This window comes from Rana temporaria, chromosome 4 (genome assembly GCF_905171775.1).
Source record: "Rana temporaria chromosome 4, aRanTem1.1, whole genome shotgun sequence".
Lineage (NCBI taxonomy): Eukaryota > Metazoa > Chordata > Amphibia > Anura > Ranidae > Rana > Rana temporaria.
This window is the reverse complement of record NC_053492.1, coordinates 342,104,340-342,128,506: the sequence shown is the minus strand read 5'-3', so window position 1 is coordinate 342,128,506 and position 24,167 is coordinate 342,104,340. Positions and strand designations below refer to the sequence as shown.

Genomic DNA, 24,167 nt, shown 5'->3' with positions numbered 1-24,167 from the left:
CTGCCAGATATTTGTAAAAAAAACCAATAACGGTTGGTTTTCCTCTCTAATAATCTCTTAAATCTAAAAAGTAGATGGATATTTTAGAATCACTGAATTGTTTGCATAGTAAATTCTGTGCATGAAATGCTTCTCCCAAAGATTAGATATTATTATTATTATTATAGAGGATTTATATAGCTCCGACAGTTTGCGCAGCGCTTTACAACATAAGGGCAGACAGTACAATTACAATACAATTCGATACAGGAGGAATCAGAGAGCCCTGCTTAGTAGAGCTTACAATCTAGGAGATTAAATGGTTTTGCTTTAACAAAAGGCTCATTGCCAATTGCTTTATTTACAGCACACTGAAATTAATATGCTGCTAATGACATGATTATTATAATGGATATATCTCTGATGGATAAATCTCTCAGTAGCAGAGTTTTAGTTGCCTTAGGTTTACTGTGTTTTTGAGTCAAGAATCTCATTAGTTTCAAAAATGTTATGTAATTCTTCAGCCGACGGCCTTTTCTCAGGGTCTTCTGACAGCATTCTCTTTATTTCATAGACCTGCAAAAACAATAGAAATAAAGTGAGAAAGGGAAGGAGTAAGGGAAGGTGGCAGTGAGCAAGGAAGGGTGCAGAGAGGATTAGTAACATTTGCCAAGGATAGCTCAGCGCTAGTATTTTTCATTACAGAGCTGCCAGCAGAACTATGAGGATTCAATGAACCAGCTGTTGATACACGAAATGGTAAGCATAAAGAAGGGTTTAGTGAAGTTTGGAAATTCGTTTAGGATAAGGTCAGCTTAAATGTTATGAGTAAATTTAGGGTTAGGTTTTAGGGGATTCATTTAAACTGGGTGGGGTGTAAAAGCTGAGATATTGGAAGGGTTAAGTGTCAGAGGGTGCTGAACAATAGGGATAGTTTGTGACACAGTGGTAAGTTGGGGAGCATCTAGGTTTCTATTTAATTTTGGAGCTGTGAGTGCTCTCAGCTCTGAGTTTTAGACACCAGAAGGAAGGAAGGAAGGAAAGAAGGAAGAACAGAGAGATAAAATTAAGAAAGGTACACTGAAAGCATGTAAATATACAGTGGAAACATCACATCTAAAAGCATTTATATTGATATACCTCGACAGGATGACGCTTTGAAAATTCCATAGGGAAGTCACCTTTACGGATTTTTATCCATTTCTGCAAGTGAACATAATAAAAAACACATTTAAACACATTTAACTGCAGCAATCATTCAAAGTATGATTAGCTACCTTGGCCCCAGTGTTGTCTTAAAACTGAGCTGTGCCAGCATTCTACTGCCACAGCACCAGCTGTTTTACAACAGCACATGCTAAAACATAACCATCCAAAACCAAAACATTATTATAACTTATCAACCATTGTATATGGTGACTGCATTAATTTCCTTTTTCATGCTTTTATTCCATTATTTAAACCTAGTGATTGGCTAGTAGCACACCTCCTGTCTTAGGGTGGCTACATTTACTCCTCCACTGTATCTATTGAGCCGCAAAATAGCCACCCCTGGACAGCAGCATTGACAACCAGAGGGTAGAGTTGGACCTTACATTAGTGACTAACAATGTAAAGCCGAACTCCAGTTAACACATTTTAACTGTCCCTGATTTCAAGGGAATGTTCCTGATTTGGAAAAATGTCCCTCTATCCTCTCATTTGCCCCTCATTTTGGTTGAATCTTTATAGTTTGTGCATTTTATATACAATTTATGTTTTAAAAAGTATTTCACAGTGCTAAACCTTTCATCCAATTTCTAAATTGCTGCATTTGTAAATGTCAAAAGCCAGTATAAATGAATAATAGAGGTAAAAAAAACACTTTTGGTTTTAACTAATCTTTTTATTTTGTATAATTTTCCTTTAAGGGGGCATGGCATGGGGTGTGTCCTATGCCTACATAGTGCTGCTAATAGGTCTCCCTTGTTCCTGTCTCAAAAAGTTGGGAGGTATGGTTACAGCAATAGTTGTTTCTTTATCATACATAACCAGACCCAGAGCATCTCCATTACAATGGGATTATGCTGCCACCTTCATGTGACTGGACACTGACAAGAAAAGACAGGAGGTCCCCTCCTATGCATAAGTCCTCCCAGTTAGGCAAGGGTTTGGCTTTTTTCTAGCGTCTCAGATGATGGGTATGTTGGTGCACAAAAACATAGCTAGCTTTTTAACAGTTCCACCTGGAATTAGGAGACTAGATGGTACCCAGACCCTGCTCTGGACATGCAAGGGTGGCCTATAACATTTCAGGTCAGCACTAGATTCTGCAGAACAAGAACCTGCGCAATGATATCTTGCCTTGCAGTAGGGTGTTCTACAGGTCCAGGGCAGAGATCCCCAATTGGGGAATCAAAGGTTATAACACTCCACATAGAATGCAGCTGAAGCTGAGTGTTTAATACAACAGCAATAAGGGTATTGCAGGCTGGATGGGAAGATAAGTGCGGGATGGAAATGGGAGTAGCTGGCGATACCTTGAATGAGGTCAATGGATGAACAGCAGAACCAGTCACAAAAGTTGGTGTAAGTCAACCCCCGACAGGAGATTTTCAGCCACATGTCGCTGGGTGAATAAAGAATGGTGAGGATGCAACACATAAATCCCATATAGCAATCACTAGGCAGCATGTAGCGGCTATTCATCAGTTGCTCACCACCTCTTGTCTCACAGAAGGGGGGATTGTAGCGAATCCTCATGCTGTGTTTAGTCCATGCTTGTCAGTTCTAGTTACATAGTTCAATAGCCCGAGAGGATTGAAGTCCTGCTTCCCAATAGTTGGGTGGGGTGGAAGGGTGGGTCAGGCAGGATCACCTGAGTGGCATGGTGACATCACGCTGACTGGTTTCATTCACCTATCAGCAAACTTCTTCAGAGCAAGGAGGGACCAGGTGGTTGGGTCTTAAATATCCCACCCTGAACTGACATACACATTTACAGCCACAGGGGTGTCCTCAGTGTACACTTCCCTCACAGATGCTCACCACCATTCACATTAAATACAAGTGCATATGAAGAGCGACCCACACGATCTCAATTATGAAGACACATGACTGAAAATTTGATGAGAGACTTTTACCAGTCTAATTAGACTATCTAAGCAGCCCTAATAAAGTTAAATGTCACTCAAAAAATGAATTTGCAGTTGATGTTCTGATTATACCATGGGACCAGTTCTCCTTATATTATGCCTTCCCGCTGTTACAGCTTCTACCTTGTCTGCTTTTTGGGATTCGAGTGGAAAGAATTTTGGTGATTTTAATCTCCCCAGGAGAATATTGTAGTCCGCCATTGTAAACATGCCAGGTGACAACCCTTGGGTCCTTGCAGATTGACCCGACCTTCTGTAGCATGGTCCAGTCTTCCATTCTTCTGTACAGTTTCTGGCTATATTGTTATAGCTGTTGAAGCAAGGCCTTGAGAGATTGGCGGTGGGGGGCTTTTATTCACTGTTGAAGGAGGTGTGAATTACTGGGCGTGCCGCAATTTATACTGGGAAATGTAGTTCTTACATGAACAAACGATGCAAACCAGGAAGTGAATGAGAGAACAGAAACTAGAATGCCGGAGGTGATATAAATGAAGGAATTTAATAGGTATTTACTCGTTTTTTAACAGAATCATTACATTATTCTGTCTGTCTACCTTGCAGACATTAATTTTAGGCAACATTTTTTTTTCCTTTAGTGACCCTTTAAGCCTGATTACTTATTAGCCACAACATATATTTTAGTTTGCTTATTCATTTATTTTACATTAGTATCTCGGTGGGATACACAGGTAGTTAAGTGCGACACATTATATATTTTATTTTAATATTACACGGCTGTATGAGTAAGTGACTAGTGTCAGCAGCTGCTCTTCCAATTATTACTGATTAGCTATTAGCACTAGTAGGTAGCTCGCAAGATCTTGTATATACTGTATCTTTTACAATCTGTTGCTCGTTTTGATTTTCTGCATCCTTTATTTCCTTTTTACATATTCTGTTATATTATTTGTAACATTTAAATAATAGCGTCCCTTAATTTTTATATATTTTTTTTAAAGCAATTTTCTTATAGTTTATAGTTTTTTTAACTTTGGATGCGAGTCACATAGGTTTTATTTTTAGTCTTTTAAAATTGTTGGCCATGGTAATATATTTTGCAGTCTGTTCACATATAGTCGCTTTGAAGAATTCCCCTTTCTGTTCTGTGTTCATCGATGCCAATATTCCCTCCCAGTCAAATTCTTGGAGAGCAGCCCATCCTTGGAAAATTTGTTCTCTTAGGCCGAGTACTCACGAGCAAACATGTCCGTTCGAAATGTCCGACGGGCTGTTTCCGGCGTACAAGGCTGTTTTTTCATTTGGCCCGCTGGCTTGTACACAGCGGACGATATTTCCCTGCGGACCTGAACGCGTGCACGTAATCCACGTTTGACGTCACTATAAAGGGAAAGGCCAAAGTCAATGGCGACGCCCTCTGTTCCGCTTTTGCTAGTTACGGCTTTGCTCGTGTTAGTGAAGGTTTGGTTAGAGCTGATTCGCGCTTCTCGGTCTCCAGGCTTTAGCAGGTAGTATTTTCTCGTTCAGTGCGTGTGCTTGTGGGTACGTAGTTGGCATTCGGGTACAGGCGTGCAGTTCGTTCTGCTTAGCAGATTCGTACTGTGCGTTCGTATCTGTGTGTCGTGCGTTCTTTGCAGGTACCGCTGGATTTGATTGTGCTTTCTGTTGGAGTGTGTTCTTGACTGACCAGCCGGCCGGTTTGAAGCCATGATGGAGCAGCAGCGTCAATTTTCGCGAGTTGGTGCTGTTTATGGGATGGCTGCTGGATATGTTCATTATTCCAGTACTTTGGCCAGAAACAGGGGGCGGAGGCGTTTCTGGACCAAGAATTGGTTGCGCCAGCGTGACCAGTTCTCACATATGCCTCTGCTTAGGGAACTCCAGGAGAATAATCCTAATGACTATAGGAATTTTCTCCGCATGACGGACCCCGTATTCAACAGTCTGCTGGATCTTCTGTCCCCCTATATCACGAGGCAGGACACTGTGATGCGCCAAGCCATCACGGCCGAGCAGAGGCTTATTGCCACGTTGCGGTACCTGGCGACTGGGAGGAGCCTGCAGGACCTCAAGTTCTCGACAGGCATCTCTCCGCAGGCGCTTGGGGTCATCATACCGGACACGTGTGCTGCCATCATTAAAGTTATGCACGAGGAGTATATGAAGGTAAGTTTCCTCATTTTAACCTCACAATGTGTCTTTAATAATGTGGCAAACTAACTTTTTATTTTATTTCCCAGATATGCTGTGTGTTTAACTAACGTTCCCTTTTCTCACTATGCATGTTGATATCAGCTTTTACATGTTCTTTTTATTTTGGCCTACCTGCATATTTTGATCTTACCCAATATTAACCTGTCCAGCATGCTATCTTCGGGCCAACCCCCACCATGCCACTTTTTTTTTTTTTTTCTAAAAACAGTTTTAACACCCCCCACCCCCCCTTCAAAGTGTTTTTGTCCCCATCAGAGGGCTGTGGAGTCTCTTATTAATTAAGTGGGCCTATATATTTGTGCCCCGAAATTCTCCCTTCATAATTTGCAAATGCTATTTTAAAAATGTAAAGTTGCACAAGGATGCTTGTAGGATTATGTTTGCAATGTTTATGTGCCAAAGTACTAAATCTCTTTTTTTGTTTGTCCCCACAGCTACCCTCCACACCACAGGAATGGCAGTCTGTGGCTTCCCAATTTGCCGAGCGGTGGGATTTTCCTAACTGCGGTGGAGCAATAGATGGGAAACACGTCCGCATTGTGCCCCCACCCCACTCGGGGTCCTACTATTATAATTACAAGGGTTATCATAGTATCGTGTTGATGGCGGTGGTGTCGGCACAGTATGAGTTTCTATATGTGGACGTGGGGAAGAACGGCCGGATGTCAGATGGGGGAGTGTTCGCACGGACTGATTTCTATGATCGTCTCCAAACTGGTGGTCTGGCATTGCCACCAGATGAAGATAATGTGGAAGGACTTCCGTTTGTGTTCCTAGCGGACGAGGCTTTCGGCCTTGGACCTCACCTAATGCGGCCTTTTCCCCAGAGGACCCTCACCTTAGAGAGGAGTGTGTTTAATTTTCGGTTGTCCAGGGCTCGGAGGGTAGTCGAGAATGCCTTTGGGATCCTCAGCAACCGGTTCCGCCTGTTCCTGACATCGATACATTTGGCGGAATATAAATTGAACACCATTATATTTGCCTGCTGCATTTTGCACAATTTTCTACGCAGGCACTCCCAGACGTACCTAGCCTCCATGGGCTCTGAGGCAGGACTACCCTCAGAGAACATTCCTGGCCTGGACACTGGTCGCGCTGGCTTGGCCCCCCAATCTGCTCGTGAGGTACGCGACAAATATGTTGAGTACTTCATGGGTCGGGGGGCCATTGCTATGCCAGATCATATTTCTTTCTAATTCGGCCCCCAAAGAAAGGAATATTCTCACAACTAATAAATAATTAGACCATTGGACTTTATACAGTTGTTTGTCATTACTGCTTTTTCTCTATTTTTCTGTCTTCCAGGTTATCTCCAAAAATCGTGCACTTCTAGTGCCAAATTTACTTACTCAGATGTATTAACTAACCACATTTGCACATTATTCACTCATCTACAAACTGGGTATTCAGTCTAGAAATAAGAAGCCACTCATTTTTCTGCTTTTGATGTCTCATATTTTTTTTTTTTTTTTATTCATTTTTTAACAAGAAATGTGTATTTTTAGGCAGAAAACATTTCCTGCAAATTCTTGAGACAAAATATTGGCTTTTAATTATTTATTTTTTTGTCTTTATTGACAGTGATTATCAATAATAATGATCGAAACACAATGTAAGAATAATTTCACTGAAACTATACGCAAGAATTTTTGGGCTTGTCATTTGTTTGTGTCTAATTTTTTCAACAAGATTTTAACACAACACAAAAATTTTTGAATTTTTTACCAAAATTAGTTAACTTCTTTCTTTAGGTGAGATTTATTGTTCGTTTTGTGATCTGAAACTGGAAACATTTACAAACCAAAAAAGATCAACACCAAACAAAAATTTAAAAAAATAACAGCAGTCAGTCATATGGATGGTGTGCTTTCACACTGGAACACGCCAAAATTTCTAAATGCACACATTCAGTGCAAACTCGCCAAATGTCATTGGTTAAACAGACAAATGGCCACATGTGCTATCTGACATCATGGGTGATCAATGTCTGTGTTTTGTGGGAGCAAACCCTTCCTCTCAACTACTTGAGGATCGAGGAGGGGTTTGTACCCACAAAGCACAGACAATAGATAGTCTGTGATGGCAGCTAGCACATATTGGCACACTGTGTGTGCATTTAGAAATTTTGGCGTATTATAAAGTACAAAAATTAAAAAGGGTTTTGTGGGCGGGGGATGGGCTTCTGTGGTTCAGTCTTTGACACGGCCCATCATGTCCATGATATTTTTGTAATTTTGGTTGATGACTAGCATCCTTTGTCGCATGTTCTCCATTTCCGTGCTACACTCTGAAATGACATTTCGCACATTCTGCTCCATGACTAGCATCCTTTCCTGCATAATGTCCATTTCCGTGCTGCACTCCATTAGTTGCTGTATAATGATAGAAGCACTTGCACGTGAAAAATGTGCTACTCCATCTTCATCCCCTAAAAATAAACAAATTGGCATTCAAAATATGTAAATAATTTCCAGCCTATCTGCATATGTTTGGCCCTATTAATATAGGGGTGACACTGACCTGATGGCCTGATAATTTCCACATCCCCAATTTCTTCATCTTCTATCACTCCTCCTTCTTCCACCACCTCCCCATCATCTTCTATCACTCCTCCTTCTTCCACCACCTCCCCATCATCTTCGACTCCTCCTTCATCCATCAATCCACCTTCTTGCAATTCGCCAAATTGTTCTTCCGCCACTTGCCCTTCATCTGATATAAATTCTAAGTCCAAAATAACTTCTTCCTCCTCTCTTCCTTCCTCCTTTCTTCCTTCCTCTTCTCCTTCCACATCCTCTTCTCCTTCCACATCCTCTTCTCCTTCCACATCCTCTTCTCCTTCCACATCCTCTTCTCCTTCCACATCCTCCTCTCTTCCTTCCCCAGCCTCCTCCTGCTCAACATGTGGAGGTGTTTGATTTTCCGGGTGTCTGGCCCTCTCTGCCTCCTCCAATTGCTGGTGTCTTCTTTCCCCTATAAGAAATAATAAAAAACAAAAGGTATACTCATCAGCACACAGATATTGGATATCATAAATCGCACACATTGCATAGACGATACATTTATGATGATTTTTGGTTGTTTATTCTTTCAGCAATCCTCCATTTTTGGCGTAGTTCTAGGCCAAGCTCTGATCCTGCCCCTTTTTTGCAAAGAAGTGACACAAATGGATGTCACCCCAAAACATTAATTCTCGTCGACCCTCCAAATAAATATACTTAGATTTTTGAGACACAGGTGCTTTGCATTTCAAGATGTTAAAACATCAGCTTTATTTGCATTTTGGAGAATGAATCTTGTTTGCCTGTCACATTCACTCAATTTAATTTCTGTGATTTTGCTAGTCAACAATGTTGGAAAACCAAGTTTGGGGCCAGTCAGCCATGTCCAGGTGTGTTGTTCCTGGAGTAACGTCACATTTTTGCTAAACAATGTCATATTACGCGTGTTTACTATTTCACAAAATTTGTTTAAGGTTGTTATTTGACATAAACACAATACAGTATCTACACGTGTTCAAAAGTACAAGCAGGCCAAGGAGGCAGATGTGAAAAAATACATGTCAACACATTATTGCAGACATTTCCCCCCCCCCTTAAATAATATGGACTTACTTTTACGCAGAATTTTTAGTATCTTCTTCATGTGATGTGGCTCCCTCAATTTTAAATCGGACCAACGCTTCCGTAGTTGCTCCTTTGACCTGGTGACACCAAACATTCTCCTCATTCTCCTTGCCACCTTGTCCATTATGTGTGACTTCCTACGGTTCGGTGTTTTGTAGGGCCCACATTCACCATCATAATCCTTCCTCCTCATGATGTAAACCAACTCCACCATTTCTTCGAACGCCATATTAGTGGCTTTATATCTTTTAGGCCTGGATCGGGACGGTCCAGCCTCTGTCCCTTCACTTGCGCCATGAGAGCTCCGTGCCCGCTCGTGTGACATCGCCATCTTTCCTTCCCACAGAGATTAGGGGCGTGGAAACGAGGAAATGTCCCGTCAGGGGCGGAGATGAGGGCGGGGATTATTGCATATGCGGAGTGTCGCGAATGCCAACAACGTATTGACGTACGTTACGCGGAGAATATTCGCGCGATTCCAGAACCTACACAGTTAACGCCATATTTACTTTTTCAATTGATTAGGGGCATGGCAAAGGTGACGAGGGCGGCGTTTCATACATACGCGGAGTGTATAAAAGGCGCTTGACGTGATTACGTAGGTTACGTGTTAATTCAGCGAGCGGAAGAAACGAGGATTGTGAGAGAGGCAGGTAAGAAATTTAAACATGGGATCAGCAGCGGGCTCTAAAATGTAGAGCAATGGGATGGGGGTTTGGTCTGTTGGTTGCACAGTTTTATTAAGCTATTATGTCTCTTGGATACCAGAATGTGATTTTCATACCCAAATGCTTTTGTAGACATCACAAAATAGAGAGATCAAAAATGCTGTGACTCATTATCAATTATGTAGGGTGTATTCAGATCAGGCCAAGTATTGTTCTGTGTTGGTTGGACAGAGGTCATTAGGAAGTTTCTTTCATGTAATCAATGCTGAGGGGCAGGATATCTACACATGCAATAGTGGCTTGATGAATGCTGTCATTTGTAATAATTGTGTATGGTTGTAGATTTATATTATTTCCTGCAATGTAACCAAAGGGGCGGCATGTATAAAAAAAATGTTAGCTAAAACCAACCAATGGGGCAGAGCTGGCCAGCATTTTCTAAACAAGAGACACTGTGTTTGTATTTCTATATAGGTACTACTTTTTAAACAACATATTCTATCAATGTAAATGCTGAGGCTTTTTTTAATTGTGTTTTTGGTTTCTTTTTATTTTTTCAATCTAGAAAAAAAAAGAGTAAATCCTAATTTCCCAATGGATCTCCTGCAGAGCCAAGACATTATCCAGCATTTGCTGGATAAATTCAGGGAAATGCCCATCCTGTGGGATTCAAAGCAGGACCATTATCATAACAAGGACGTACGAGCGGCAGCACTTGAACAGCTAGCAGCATACATGAGGACATGGGTGCCAGAATGCAGTGCCAACATGGTGAAGGATAAACTTGCCAACCTCAGGGGCACATATAGGAGAGCGTACAAAGCTCACCAAAAGCAGCTAAGATCTGGAGCAGCAGCAAGACCACCAAAGGAACCCAAGCTGTGGTATTACAACCAGATGTCATTTTTGCGGGATCAACTGGAAGGCAGGGCATCAATGTCAAGTCTGAATCCCAACCTTTCCTCCACGCTACCTCCCAGCGGGACTTCCCCAGATCACCACAGCCCTGCAGAGTCGGATGAAGAGGGCCTGGCTGACAGAGAGGCAGATCTGCGCCTCTACGATGATGAGGTATAGTAGTTTCATAACTAGTTATGTAATAATCTTAATTATTGTTTGATTCTTGACTTGATATTGGTTAATAAAATACAAGCTGGGAAGTAAAAATCTAAAATCGTGGGCAAACAAATAGGTGTCAGGGATGACAACTGCAGGGGTCAGAGGGTGAGTCTGTTTTCAAGTTTAAATTCAAGGCAAAAAATAAGATTCAAGCATGAAAATGTGAGTGAGTATATTCCTAAATATATTACAACATGTCCCTTTTTTTTACACAGGAAGAAGAGACCAGCCAGGAGGTGGCAGATCCTCTCCTCACTGTCAGCCAGGACGAAGGGGTCAGTGGCAGCCAGGAGGAGGCCGGGCCCAGTGGCGTTCAGCAGCTCCCCAGGACAAGCACCACCAGCCAGGCTCCTCCCCTTTATATTAGGCCACCAGGCCGTAAGAAGAAATTGGGGGCAGTGGAGGAAGCCAGCCTGAAAATGATTCAGGAGGCGAGTGCCATCATGAGGGCCCCCCTCAACCCCACTGAGGCCTACAGTGCCTCCGTGGCACATGACCTCAATAAAGGCACGGAGGAGCAGAGGCAATTGGCCAAGGGCATCATCAACCAGGCCCTTTGGTGGATGCAGAGGGAGCTGCTGACCCCAGACACTGGGCTATGTGACCCGGCCCGGCTTGCTGAACATCATACTCCTGCTGCCACATCATCCCCACCTGCAAGGGCCCAGGGAAGACCCGCTGGAAGGCAGCCTGGAAGGAAGGTTGCAAGGAAGAGGAGACGTTGATGCCCTGCCTTCCATTTGATCCCCCACAAATGGCATCTTGTTTGGACTACCACAGCTTGGGTTCCTTTGGTTATGTGCTGCTGCTTCAGATTTTATTTTGTGTGCTTCCTGAGGTTGGCTAGTTTATCCTTCACCATGTTTGAAATGCAAGTTTGCATGTATGTTGCTAGCTGTTCAAGTGCTGCCATTCTGTTTTTGATCCTTTTTATAATTTGCTCAAATAAAAGCCTTTTTGTTGATTTGAAAAACGTGCCTATTGTTTGTAATACTGTGGGTATTATTTTAGGCATCAAACATTACAAACAAATAAAATGTTTAATCTAAACTATTCACTAACTCATGTGGGGGGGGGGGGGTCATTTGGTGTGCCAACATGGTAGACAATTTAAACAACCTTCAAAAAAATCATGTTAAATATACAAACAAAAGCTAAATCAAAACTATTTCCTATTAAAATATTCTAAATGGTGACATAACTATAAACACCTAAAGAAAGTGGGAAAGATAACCATTAAACATTAAAAGCAAAAAATTTGAAATGTGGAGGACCACTAAAAATATGATACGTCGGGCCAATAAAAGTTTGCAAAAATCTTACTACATCACAGCTAACAAATGTCACTTTTCAGTATGGAACAACTCAGTTGAAATAACATGAGCTAAATAACTGATTAGTTATAGCAAGAGAAGAATGAATAAAACGACGGCATCAAGCATTGGTTATTGTGTGTTTTGCTTCAGTGTTCTATTGCTAGAATTAATCTTTCTATTGACGAATGTGCCATATCCCAAAGAAACGTGAGTTTTACCTGAACGAGCGCTCCCGTGGCCTCATTTAGTCTGAGCATGCGCGGGGTTTTTGTACGTTGGTTTTGTGTACTCACCACCAAACATGTACGTTCGGACAGGATTTGAGCGGACGGTTTTAAAACAAGTTTGGAAATAAATGTCTGCTGAAAAACGGCCCGGCGGGCAAATGTACGGTGAAATTCTGTACGCTCGTAACTACACACGACCAAACATGTATGCTGAAACTGGTCCGCGGGCCAGTTTCAGCAAACATGTTTGGTCGTGAGTATGGGGCCCTAAAGTTAAGTGTTTTTATCTTTCCTGTATGTGTTTGTTGTTTACAGCTAAGGCCCCTTTCACACTGGGGCGGGAGCCGCGGTGACGGTATAGCGCCGCTAAAAATAGCGGCGCTATACAGTCGGATTTGCCACAGGATTCGGCCGCTATCGGTACGGTATTAACCCCCGCTAGCGGCCGATAAAGAGTTAATACCGCCCGCAATGCGCCTCTGCAGAGGCGCATTGCGGGCGGTATTGCCACGGTTTCCCATTGTTTTAAATGGGAAGGAGGCGGTGAAGGAGCGGTATACCCGCCGCTCCTCTCACCGCTCCAAAGATGCTGCTGGCAGGAGATTTTTTTTCTCTCCCGCCAGCGCATTGCCTCAGTGTGAAAGCCCTCGGGCTTTCACATTGAGTATGCAGTGCAGGAGTTTTTCAGGCGGTATAGCAGCGCTATTTTTAGCGCTGTACCGCCTGAAAAAACCCTCAGTGTGAAAGGGGTCTTACAAATGAAATAATGTTATAGTCTTCTGCTACCCAGATGTTCTTTTATATGAACATTAGTAATAAGCTCTGCATGGTTTAGATTACCAGGTCCAGCAGAGCATCACTTCTTGTTGGGGCCTCTATGAGCTGTACCATAAAAATTGTCTTATGTTTGCCCTTTAACTGTTCCAGCAGTGCCATTACTCCAGTCAATATCAGGGTAGTTAAAATCCCCCATTATTATCACCTACCAGTTCTTGCAGCCCTTTCCATCTGTGCAAGGAGCTGAGTCCACATTAACACTGGGTGGCGTATAACAAACGCCATTGATGAACTTTGAACTACGCACATCTATATGCAGTTCCACCCATCATGCTTCAGCCTTATCTCACTCCATCAATTAGGTCCTCTTTCACACTCACTTTGAGATCACTTCCCAAATAGAGACAGACTCTGCCCTCATTTCACAAAATATAACCAGTTCCCGACCTCCTCATGTACATTTACGTCGGCAGAATGGCACGGACAGGCACATCAACGTACGTGCCTGTACGTGCCTGCCTAGACGTGGGTGGGGGGTCCGATCGGGACCCCCCCCGGTACATGCGGAGGTCGGGTCAGCTCGGGGAGCGATCCGGGACGACGGCGCGGCTATTTGTTTATAGCCGCTCCGTCGCGATCGCTCCCCGGAGCTGAAGAACGGGGAGAGCCGTGTGTAAACACGGCTTCCCCGTGCTTCACTGTGGCGGCGCATCGATCGAGTGATCCCTTTTATAGGGGAGACTCGATCGATGATGTCAGTCCTACAGCCACACCCCCCTACACTAGTAAACACATACACAGTGATCCCTAAATGTTACAGTGCCCCCTGTGGTTAACTCCCAAACTGCAACTGTCATTTTCACAATAAACAATGCAATTTAAATGCATTTTTTGCTGTGAAAATGACAATGGTCCCAAAAATGTGTCAAAATTGTCCGAAGTGTCCGCCATAATGTCGCAGTCACGAAAAAAATCGCTGATCGCCGCCATTACTAGTAAAAAAAATAAAAAAAATAAAAATGCAAAAAAACTATCCCCTATTTTGTAAACGCTATAAATTTTGCGCAAACCAACCGATAAACGATTATTGCGTTTTTTTTTACCAAAAATAGGTAGAAGAATACGTATCGGCCTAATCTGAGGAAAAAAAAAATTTATATATGTTTTTGGGGATATTTATTACAGCAAAAAGTAAAAAATATTGAATTTTTTTCAAAATTGTCGCTCTATTTTTGTTGATAGCGCAAAAAATAAAACCCGCAGAGGTGATCAAATACCACCAAAAGAAAGCTCTATTTGTGGGGAAAAAAGGACGCCAATTTTGTTTGGGAGCCACGTCGCACGACCGCGCAATTGTTAAATCGACGCAGTCCCGAACTGTAAAAACCCCTTGGGTCTTTAGCCAGCATATTGGTCCGGGGCTTAAGTGGACATATTTTTTCATCATTTTATATAGAAAACACAACCTTTGGCTGCAGCTAAGAGTGCAGCTAAGAGTGCAGCTAAGAGTACAGTCTGTACTGGGGAGATACTGCATGATTGAGAGACAGTGGCTGCACGCTCAGACACATGCCACAGGGCCGGTTAACACCAAAACACGGGGCAGGAAAGGCGTATTCTGCATCATTTTCCACATCACAGGTGAATGTGCTGACCTTGCATGCAGGTGCCAATGAAATGTTAATGGTAACCCTCAGCCACCAAATTGCATGGAACCACAGTTTGGTTTAGTGTGCTGTGTTTAGAAAAAGTAGAGCTTGCACTACTTTTTCTGCGCTCCAGGGCATTTTGCAGTCCATTCAAATGAATGGGCTGTTGAAACGAACCGCACAAGAATGCACATGTTCGTGTGTGAAACAGGCCACAACTGAGATGTAAGGTACCCTTTTTTAAATTTTTCCAATGGGGCTTTTTATATGTACACCTAGTGATTTTAGGCTGGGGTATAAGGGCTATCATTTAGTTCCTGTATATGTTAGATCAGAGGTCCATTTTCAGTTTACTGTAGTAAAAAAGTTGATGGTTAAATATTTAAACCCTCACAGAAAAAGGCTATGTCAAATGTGAATAAAGCAGTCCTACTTGTATTCTTTGTAATTAACAAAATTTGAGATCAAGAATAATTACTCAAACTTACACTTGCTCTCTCATGCACTGAATCAAATATCCAGAGAAGTTCGAAAAATATTAATCCTAAAGCATAAATGTCCACTTCATTTTCATATTTATTTCCATCTCTCTGTTGAAAAAAGTGAAATGTATATTATAAGATAAGCAGCTTCCTAATTGTTGGAAAGAAAAGAAAGCAATGTGTGCAGATCTTCGGTTATATCAATTGTTTTTATTACTCACATTTCTTACAAGTTCTCCCTACCTGCCAACAATTCATGAATGAATGCATACAGATAGAGGAGATGTGTTTCCCCACAACAGTGTGTGCCCTCTTTCTGGGACACACTCTCCTAGAGTAGTACATACTCCTGCCTAGAGACTTAAAAAGAAGCTCCAGTCTCCCCCAAAAAAATAAGTCAACAACTACAAATACTGTAGCTGCTTAATTTTAATATAAGGACACTTACACATCCAGGGATCCAGTGCTGTCCTCACCCAAGCCGATTGTTCAATGAGACTAAGGGAAAATGTCTGTGAAGCCTTGCAGGTTTACAGTCGGTGTTATGACCCTGACAGTGAGAGGACTCTATATGAGATTAGACCGCAGCTGTAGAGGCTTATCAGAAATGAACCACCAGATCACTCTCACTGAACAATAAGAGTTTGGGGTTATATCATCATATCCTCTGTGGAACAAAACACAAGAGTAATAGCTTAATTCCTCTTAAGCTTAACTAATGAGAACAATCTGGATACTACAAGTATAAGTCTTTGTCTAAGTAGATTCAACAATCAGGATAGTAGTATTACATGTAGGATATCTCCACACTGGTACCAATAGAGTGAAATATGTCTGCTGTATCTGGTGCTAGTATATAATAACAAGTATAAGGTAAGAGACACAGTTCTGGAATATACTAGGAATCAATGTTATTGTAATAGCTGGGTTCAAGTATACTTGCGGTTTTAGGAGGTAGTCTGTACCGGAATGTCTGCACAGGTGGTGGTGGTATCTATATACAGCAGTAGTTTGGTATTTAAATATACTTGCAGTTCAGGAGGTAATCTATACCAGGGAGTCCGCACAGGTGGTGATGGTATCCAGCAGGATAGTGAAACACAGGAGACTTTGGAGGAGTAAGTAGTGGAGAGAGGTGCTACAGCGAGTCTGTAGCTTGTCCAGGGTTTCCCAGATGGCGGCAGGGTCCAACAGGAATATCCGAACACCCTGCCGCCATCCCCGGGAGTTTAAATAGCCCGGGCAGTGGCTGAGCGCCGCACGTTGGAACGCACTTCCGCGTTCCAACGTGGAGCGCAGACGTCCGCGCACCGGAAGTGACGCGGACGTGTATCTGAATGGAGCGCAACTGTCATAAGTGACAAGTCTGCGCTCCATGAGGAGGAAGTAACGCTGACGGCGTTACAGTCGGCTTCCCTCGCTGCGCTTTATGAATGGCCTTGCAGTCCTCTAAAACCTGTGATGTTTCCCAGAGGGCTGTCAAGCTTGACAAAGGTGCGCGCTGTGTGTACGTCTCCCCATCGAACCACAGCACATGCACGGAAACGCGTCGCACATTGCTGTCCCCAGGCGATGACGTCATCTTTCCCCCCGCAACCATAGCATCCACAAGCGTGCGCTTCAACGTGCGCTCCGGTGTCTCCATCGGCACATCTGTGCACCTACAATCCCTACAACCAAGCGCATGGACCCAGCAAGGTTACACCTACAAACACAGCACAACACCAGCGCTGTGATAGAGACCCAAGGATACTCACATCTATCGGTTGGACCCGGACGAATCGCAGGACAACAACTACATGCCTGAATTCCATAACTTCATGTGAGTACTTTTATTTCAAACGTTGAGTAAAAGCTGTACAGTTCACCTAGTGGCGCCTGCTTCTTTTTTGTTGTTTCTTTTATCATATGTACTTGGAGTGTTGCTTCAGCTCCCCCTGCATGGCTGCCCGGTAAAACAAACTGTAACTCATGGTACAAGCTCACCTAGCTTACAGGACTTATTGCTCAGAGGACTCTCTTTTTCCTTTACAGGATTTACCACATGCGCTTTATTGTATATAATCTTACAGATACAACCGCCCCTTTTGAGGACAATCGTAATGAGAATGCAGATCTCTAGGACGTACCCCACTCCTCTCCCCCAGCCCCAAAAAATGGGAATTGACTCCTACCCCCCCCCCCACACGCTTAATCCAGGGCTCCTCCGATCGCCTTTGAGGGATCAGGAAGGAATTTTTTTTCCCCCAGCCACTGCAAATTGCCACAGCACAGCTAAGGTTTTTTTTGCCTTCCTCTGGATCAAACGGGAACCCACTTGAAAAATCTCCCTTCCCCATCATTCTTTGAATACCTCCCTGATCAATAGCATCTCCCCCAAAGTTTTTCTGTGATTATGTCTAATCTGAGATACTCTGCAGAAAACATTTGGGGGCTAAAGCCATTCGCCTCAATATTACCAGCCGTCACCAAAAAAGCTCTAAGGAATGAGCAACTGTTAAGAATCGATCGGCGATCGACAGTCAAAAATTACATACATTCACCCCAACCTAAGCACATACTGTATCATGTGCTTTGGTCAATACAAGATCGGCAGTAAAACACCGACAAGAAATCCATGATTTCATCCTACAAAACGACGTAGACTGCCTCTTTATCACAGAAAGCTGGCTCACAGCCGACTGTAACACCATTCTAGGAGAATTGGTGCCAGATAATTATTGTATTCTAACAGAAAACAGAGTGGGGCAAAGAGGAAGAGGTCTGACGGTGATCCACAAGTCTCGCCTCTCGATCACCAAACCAGACCTTCAAAACTCACTTCCATTTATGGAAACCCCCACACTGCAACTGCAAACAAATCCCCAGGACACCGTTCACATACTACTGTGCTATAGACCACCAGGTCCAAAAACGCACCTTCTCATGTCATTGACCGAGTTCATCTCCACCTATACCCTAAACACCAAACACCATCTGCTGCTCTGGGATTTTAACCTCTGGGCCAACTCCTCACAGGATCCCATCACCGACGCCTGCATTGACCATTTGGAAGGATTAGGTCTGCAGCAACTAGTATGTGGGCCCACACATGCTTCAGGTCACACGCTTGATCTCATTTTCAGACAAGATTTGGAAATCAATATTCTGGAAAATGAGCCGCAACCATGGACTGATCACCATGCCATTAAAATCACTATTACTGTAAATGCCCCTTCCAGAAAAACGGTAAAACCGCTGACAACACACTGGACTAGATCTCAGAAGAAGCTCCATTCAGAACTCTTCAAAACTACATTAGGGAACAAAATAAAAACAATCCAACAACATCAAACAGCCACAGAAACTCTTGATGCCATAAACAAGGCTCTACTACAGTCCGCCGACCTAGTAGCGTCAAAACACACAACGTGCATCCGTAAAAACAACTCCAGCTGGTTTAACGGCCAGCTGTCGTTGCTAAAGCAAGAGCGCAGAAGAGCGGAAGCAGTTTGGAAAAGAAGCACTTCAGAGAAAAACCACACCATTTATAAGACAATAACCAAAAAATACCATAAAGAAATCTTCCTGGCCAAAAAAAAATAATTTTTCCAATATGATCACTAATGCCCTAAACCGCCCCCGTGAACTCTTCAAGCTAGTCACCCAGACCATGAACCCAGTCTGTCTAGAAGCCCCTAACTCTGATTCACAAGAATTTTGCAACAAATTATCGGATCATTTCATTAATAAAATTGAAAAAATCCGTGAAAGTATTCAGCAAAATAGAACCCCCACCTACCCCTCCCGAAATCCTGAACCTAATATCCATATAACTCCGCCGCAATCATCCAATTTTACCTTAAAACCCATCTCAATCGATGCCACTAAAAATATCATCGGGACTCTGCGAAATAGCACAGCGCCTAATGATATCATCCCCACTAAACTGCTGAAAGAATGTGCCGATATTTTGGCTCCAGCTATCATGCAGCTTATAAACCAATCATTTAAGGAGGGCGCGGTGCCACCCTTGCTGAAACAAGGTATAATCAAACCAATTCTAAAAAAAAACACCCTCGACCCCAAAGACCCTAACCACCGTTGCCCCATAACAGGCCTGAATGTCTTCTCCAAGGTAATGGAGAAAGAAGTTGTACAACAGCTACAACAACACTTAGACACCCACAAATTACTTGACCCAGTCCGGTTTCCGTCCTGGTCACGGGACAGAAACAGCACTGCTCAAAATATGGGATGACGCTCTAGAGGCCGCAGACGACGGAGAATCTTGTCTTTTAGTACTACTGGACCTAAGCACAGCTTTTGACACGGTTGACCATGAATTGTTGCTGACACGGCTAGTCGAAGTAGCCGGACATGCTGAAGATGATTTATCGTGGTTCTCCTCCTTCTTGGAAAACCGATCACAAATAGTAAAATTGGGCCCTTTCACTTCTGAAAAACGCACGGTGTCATGCTTAGTCCCCCAGGGATCCCCTCTGTTCTTTTCAATATCTATCTCTGCCCTCTTTTTGAAATCATCAGCAACCAGAAGTTACTTTACCACTCTTATGCAGATGACACACAACTATATTTTTGCATCTGCAACAAAAAGCATCATTATCTCGGACTAGAGAAATGCCTTACCTTGATAGAAAATTGGATGACTGAGTTACCTCAAACTCAATGGCTCAAAAACAGAACTTCTCCTGTTTCAGGCCAATCGGAAGATTCATCCTGCAACAACATGGACGCCCCCGCCCATTCTGGGTCAATCCATCACCCCCAGCACCAAAGTCAAAATTCTCGGTGTCATCTTCGACACCCATATGACAATGGATGCACAAATAAAGTCAGTAGTCAGCGGATCGCACCATCTGCTGCGCCTTTTACGCAGACTCAATCTCCCTTTATCCCAAAAGAAGACATAGCAGTCGTGGTGGGGACACTTATCAACTCCAGACTTGACTATGCAAATGCCCTCTATCTTGGACTCCCAAAATACTAAATCACTCGTCTGCAAGTCGTTCAAAATACGGTCGCTCGACTTGTAACTGGGAAAAAAACATGGGAATCAATCTGACCTTCGTTGAGATCCCTTCATTGGTTGCCCGTAAAAGACAGAATCACTTTTAAAGTACTCTGTCTAACGCATAAGTGTATTCTGGGAATGGCCTAGAGCTGCATGATTCTGGCCAAAATGAGAATCACGATTTTTTTGCTTAGAATGAAGATCACGATTCTCTCACGATTCTCACGGCGTAAAATATTTTACATTTATACAAAAAAAAAAAAGCTAACTTGCATTTTAAAAGACTGCTGCGCAAATACAGTGCAACATAAAATATTGCAACAACCGCCATTTTATTCTCTAGGGTCTCTACTAAAAAAATATATAATGTTTGGGGGTTCTAAGTAATTTTCTAGCAAAAAAGAATAATGATTTTAACTTGAAAAGAGCTGTCAGAAAAAGGTTTGGTGTTTAAGTGGATAAATGTTCCCTAATTTACATACAGAAGTTTATTCCTTTGAAGTGATACAATGTTTAGACTTAACTTTCCACTGATAAAGAATGTTTTTAAAACTTGGCAGGCTGCCCAGACTTGGCAGATTGCCCAGACTGACTTTTGGCTGAGAGCAGACAGGAAATTCTTTACATACCAAAGAGCAGAGAGAAAATTATTTTCATGTCAAAGATTGCAAAACCCTGTGTCAAGAATTGCAACGGGAAAAAGATCGCGATAACGATTCTTGACGATTAATCGTGCAGCTCTAGAATGACCTCCCAATATCTATGCAAGAAACTAAAAACTCACAACACCAATCGCATTCTGGGATCCACCAACCAAAATCTACTCCAGATACCTAAAGCCAGATACAAGTCCAAAGGAGAACGAAGATTTGCGGTCCAAAGACCTCGACTATGGAACGCCCTACCAACCGCCATCCGATGGGAGGTAAACCACCTGGCCTTCAGGAGAAAGATCAATACCCATCTCTTCTGAGGGCCAAGGGAATGGATACCAAAGCGCCCAGAAGCGATTCAGTTCGCATGTGTTGCGCTATATACGTTTTTCACTCACTCACTCACTCACTCAGGCCACAATGAAATTGAGTCTGACACCTCTGGCCTAAGCGATCCGGGCAGAAGGGGGAGCAGGTACCTGTCAAAACAGGTACCTGATCCCCCCCCCCAAAAAAAAATATTAAAGAGGAGGCAGGAGGCAATAAGCGGAACTTCCCCTTTTGGGTAAAGTTCCTCTTTAAGTTGGGTGACGTCTTTAGAGATCCCTTTCTAAATCAGTTAGAGCTTGGGAGCCTCACTGTTACAGATGAAGTTCACACACAGAATAAATTGACCATGTGACATGTTTGGGATATCTGATTCCAACTCTTCTTTGTCACGTGCCATTAACCTAAAGATGCTTTCTATATCAGTAAACATGACTATTTATTCAATAATGATAATGCAGGATTTCTGTTTGTTATATACTGTAAGAATGTAATTATTATTATTATGGCTTAGATACTGTAGAATAAATCACCTATTATGAACGAATTGTACAGAAAAGTTAAAAAATCTACGTCTACAAAAAAAAAGAAAAAAAAGAATACTCTAGTCTGAATGAAAAAAAAAACAGTAAATGCTTACCTGTTCTGGGGCCATGTAGCTAGGTGTGCCAGTTCCTTGAGTCCGCTGCCGTGCTTTGCTTTCATCTTCCCCAGTCATTTGAGTCACCAGGCCAAAATCTCCTATTTTTATTATCATTGCTTTATTACAAAAAATATTTGCAGGCTAAAAAAAAAAGGCAAAACCAGTGAGATAAAGTGATCCTAAAGGCAAATTCAAAAACAGACATAGGTACATAATAACATGTCAGGCCTGATGCCCACAGACGTTTTTACAGCCACTTTTATGAGTGTTTTTTGCAGCCTAAAAACGCCTCTCCATGTTAGCCTATGGCCTCATGCCCACCATAACGTTTTTGAGCTGTAAATGGCATAGGCGTTTTTAAGCTGCAAAAAAAAACAAACAGGTCCAGTGCGTTCTGAAGCTCCAGCGTTAGAGCTCTAAAGACGTCAGATGTCGGCAAAAGGTTTTAAACGCGATTTAACGAGGCTTAACGCTGTGTTAAAAAGAAAAATGTTACTGCGCTGATCTAATTATCCAGAGGTGTTTAATCTCTGGGAATATGGACATAAGTGAAATGTCAGGGCCACAATGTACCCAATCTGAAATGTGAATAACCTGAATACAAACAATAAAAAATATAAGAAATATATGAGTCATACAAATGTGACACAGTGATTTCAAACTTAAATCATATATCTAGATCAGTGTGTCAGCATACAATCCATATGCCACAGTGCTTCTATGAGAAAAATGGATGTTGTTGCTGCTACTGACCAACCAAATAGTGAAAACAATACGAAAGATATTACAAAAAAATATTATATATATATGTGTGTATAAAAACACAATATGCAGTATGCCAACTGCACCGTGAGTTGTCCAATAACCGATATTGGAACAAAATAAAATAAATATCAATAAAAGTGAAATAATTATCAAACAACAATACAAATGTGCAATGTGCTGGCTGCACTTAAAAATAGTCCAAATGACAGGCAATCTTGCTCTTATACAATAGGTTCCAGCAAACACAAGGTTCAATATTGGTAATGCTGTGTACAGGAAAGTGCCGCTATCTCTCAAAAACAAGGGGCTCATCATGGTGTAGTATATTAAAATATGTATTTATTTAAAAAAGGTAAAAAAATATAACACTTACAATATAAAGTGCCTCTGACCGGCACTGAGTGTCTTTGGCAGTGTCAACCGTTAAAAGCCGCTGACCAGCATTTAAGTGGCGTCCTAAGAGGTGTGCTTGCCCCGCTGTGCTCCGCATGTATTGCTACAAGGGGTCCGTGCGCGCTGGTGTGCTGCACCCTCAATGTGTGTGTCCAAACAGCCTCTACGCGTTTCGCTAGTTGCGTCGTCAGGAGAGCTGTTATATTTTTTTACCTTTTTTAAATAAATACATATTTTAATATACTACACCATGATGAGCCCCTTGTTTTTGAGGAATTGATGACACCTTGTAAAAGGGAAAAGGAGGCAACACCCACTGACCGACAAAGAAAAGACACCACTTTGGAGCCCAATAATATCTGGGGTCTGGTGAGTGTTGATTTTAACTATTGGTGATGGTGGCACATCTTTGTCGGGTGGAAGAGATAGCGGCACTTTCCTGTACACAGCATTACCAATATTGAACCTTGTGTTTGCTGGAACCTATTGTATAAGAGCAAGATTGCCTGTCATTTGGACTATTTTTAAGTGCAGCCAGCACATTGCACATTTGTATGGTTGTTTGATAATTATTTCACTTTTATTGATATTTATTTTATTTTGTTCCAATATCGATTATTGGACAACTCACGGTGCAGTTGGCATACTGCATATTGTGTTTTTATACACACATATATATATATATAATATTTTTTTGTAATATCTTTCGTATTGTTTTCACTATTTGGTTGGTCAGTAGCAGCAACAACAGCCATTTTTCTCATAGAAGCACTGTGGCATATGGATTGTATGCTGACACACTGATCTAGATATATGATTTAAGTTTGAAATCACTGTGTCACATTTGTATATTTCTTATATTTTTTATTGTTTGTATTCAGGTTATTCACATTTCAGATTGGGTACATTGTGGCCCTGACATTTCACTTATGTCCATATTCCCAGAGATTAAACACCTCTGGATAATTAGATCAGCGCAGTAACATTTTTCTTCTTAGAGCACTATTGACCCCCACTAAGGGCACACAGTACTGCAGCAGATCACGGTTCACATTTATTTATTTATTTCCTTTTGCGCCGGTGACACTCACAACCAATTGTTAACGCTGTGTTAAGCCTCGTCCGGCGTTTCTGTCTCTATTCAAAATCAATGGTTCCCTATGGGAGCCCATTGATTTGAATAGAGGTCGCACCAGAAATCGGATCAAGATTATCCGACTTGC

The 24,167-nt window shown here is 42.3% G+C and overlaps 1 protein-coding gene across 2 annotated transcripts in view; it reads right to left on the bottom strand.

Annotated features, from left to right (window-relative positions):
- Positions 1 to 217: 217 nt before the first annotated feature.
- The window catches only part of LOC120937509 (interferon-induced, double-stranded RNA-activated protein kinase-like), a 349,209-nt gene continuing 325,259 nt past the window's right edge, over positions 218 to 24,167 (bottom strand). For both annotated transcript variants that reach the window (XM_040350786.1, XM_040350787.1), the window contains exons 22-25: positions 21,784 to 21,927; positions 15,156 to 15,257; positions 1,120 to 1,182; positions 218 to 555 (exon numbers count right to left, since the gene is read on the bottom strand). In XM_040350786.1, coding sequence (XP_040206720.1) covers positions 445 to 555; positions 1,120 to 1,182; positions 15,156 to 15,257; positions 21,784 to 21,927 — 420 coding nt within the window. In that variant the 3' untranslated portion in view covers positions 218 to 444. The remainder of the gene's footprint in view (positions 556 to 1,119; positions 1,183 to 15,155; positions 15,258 to 21,783; positions 21,928 to 24,167) is intronic.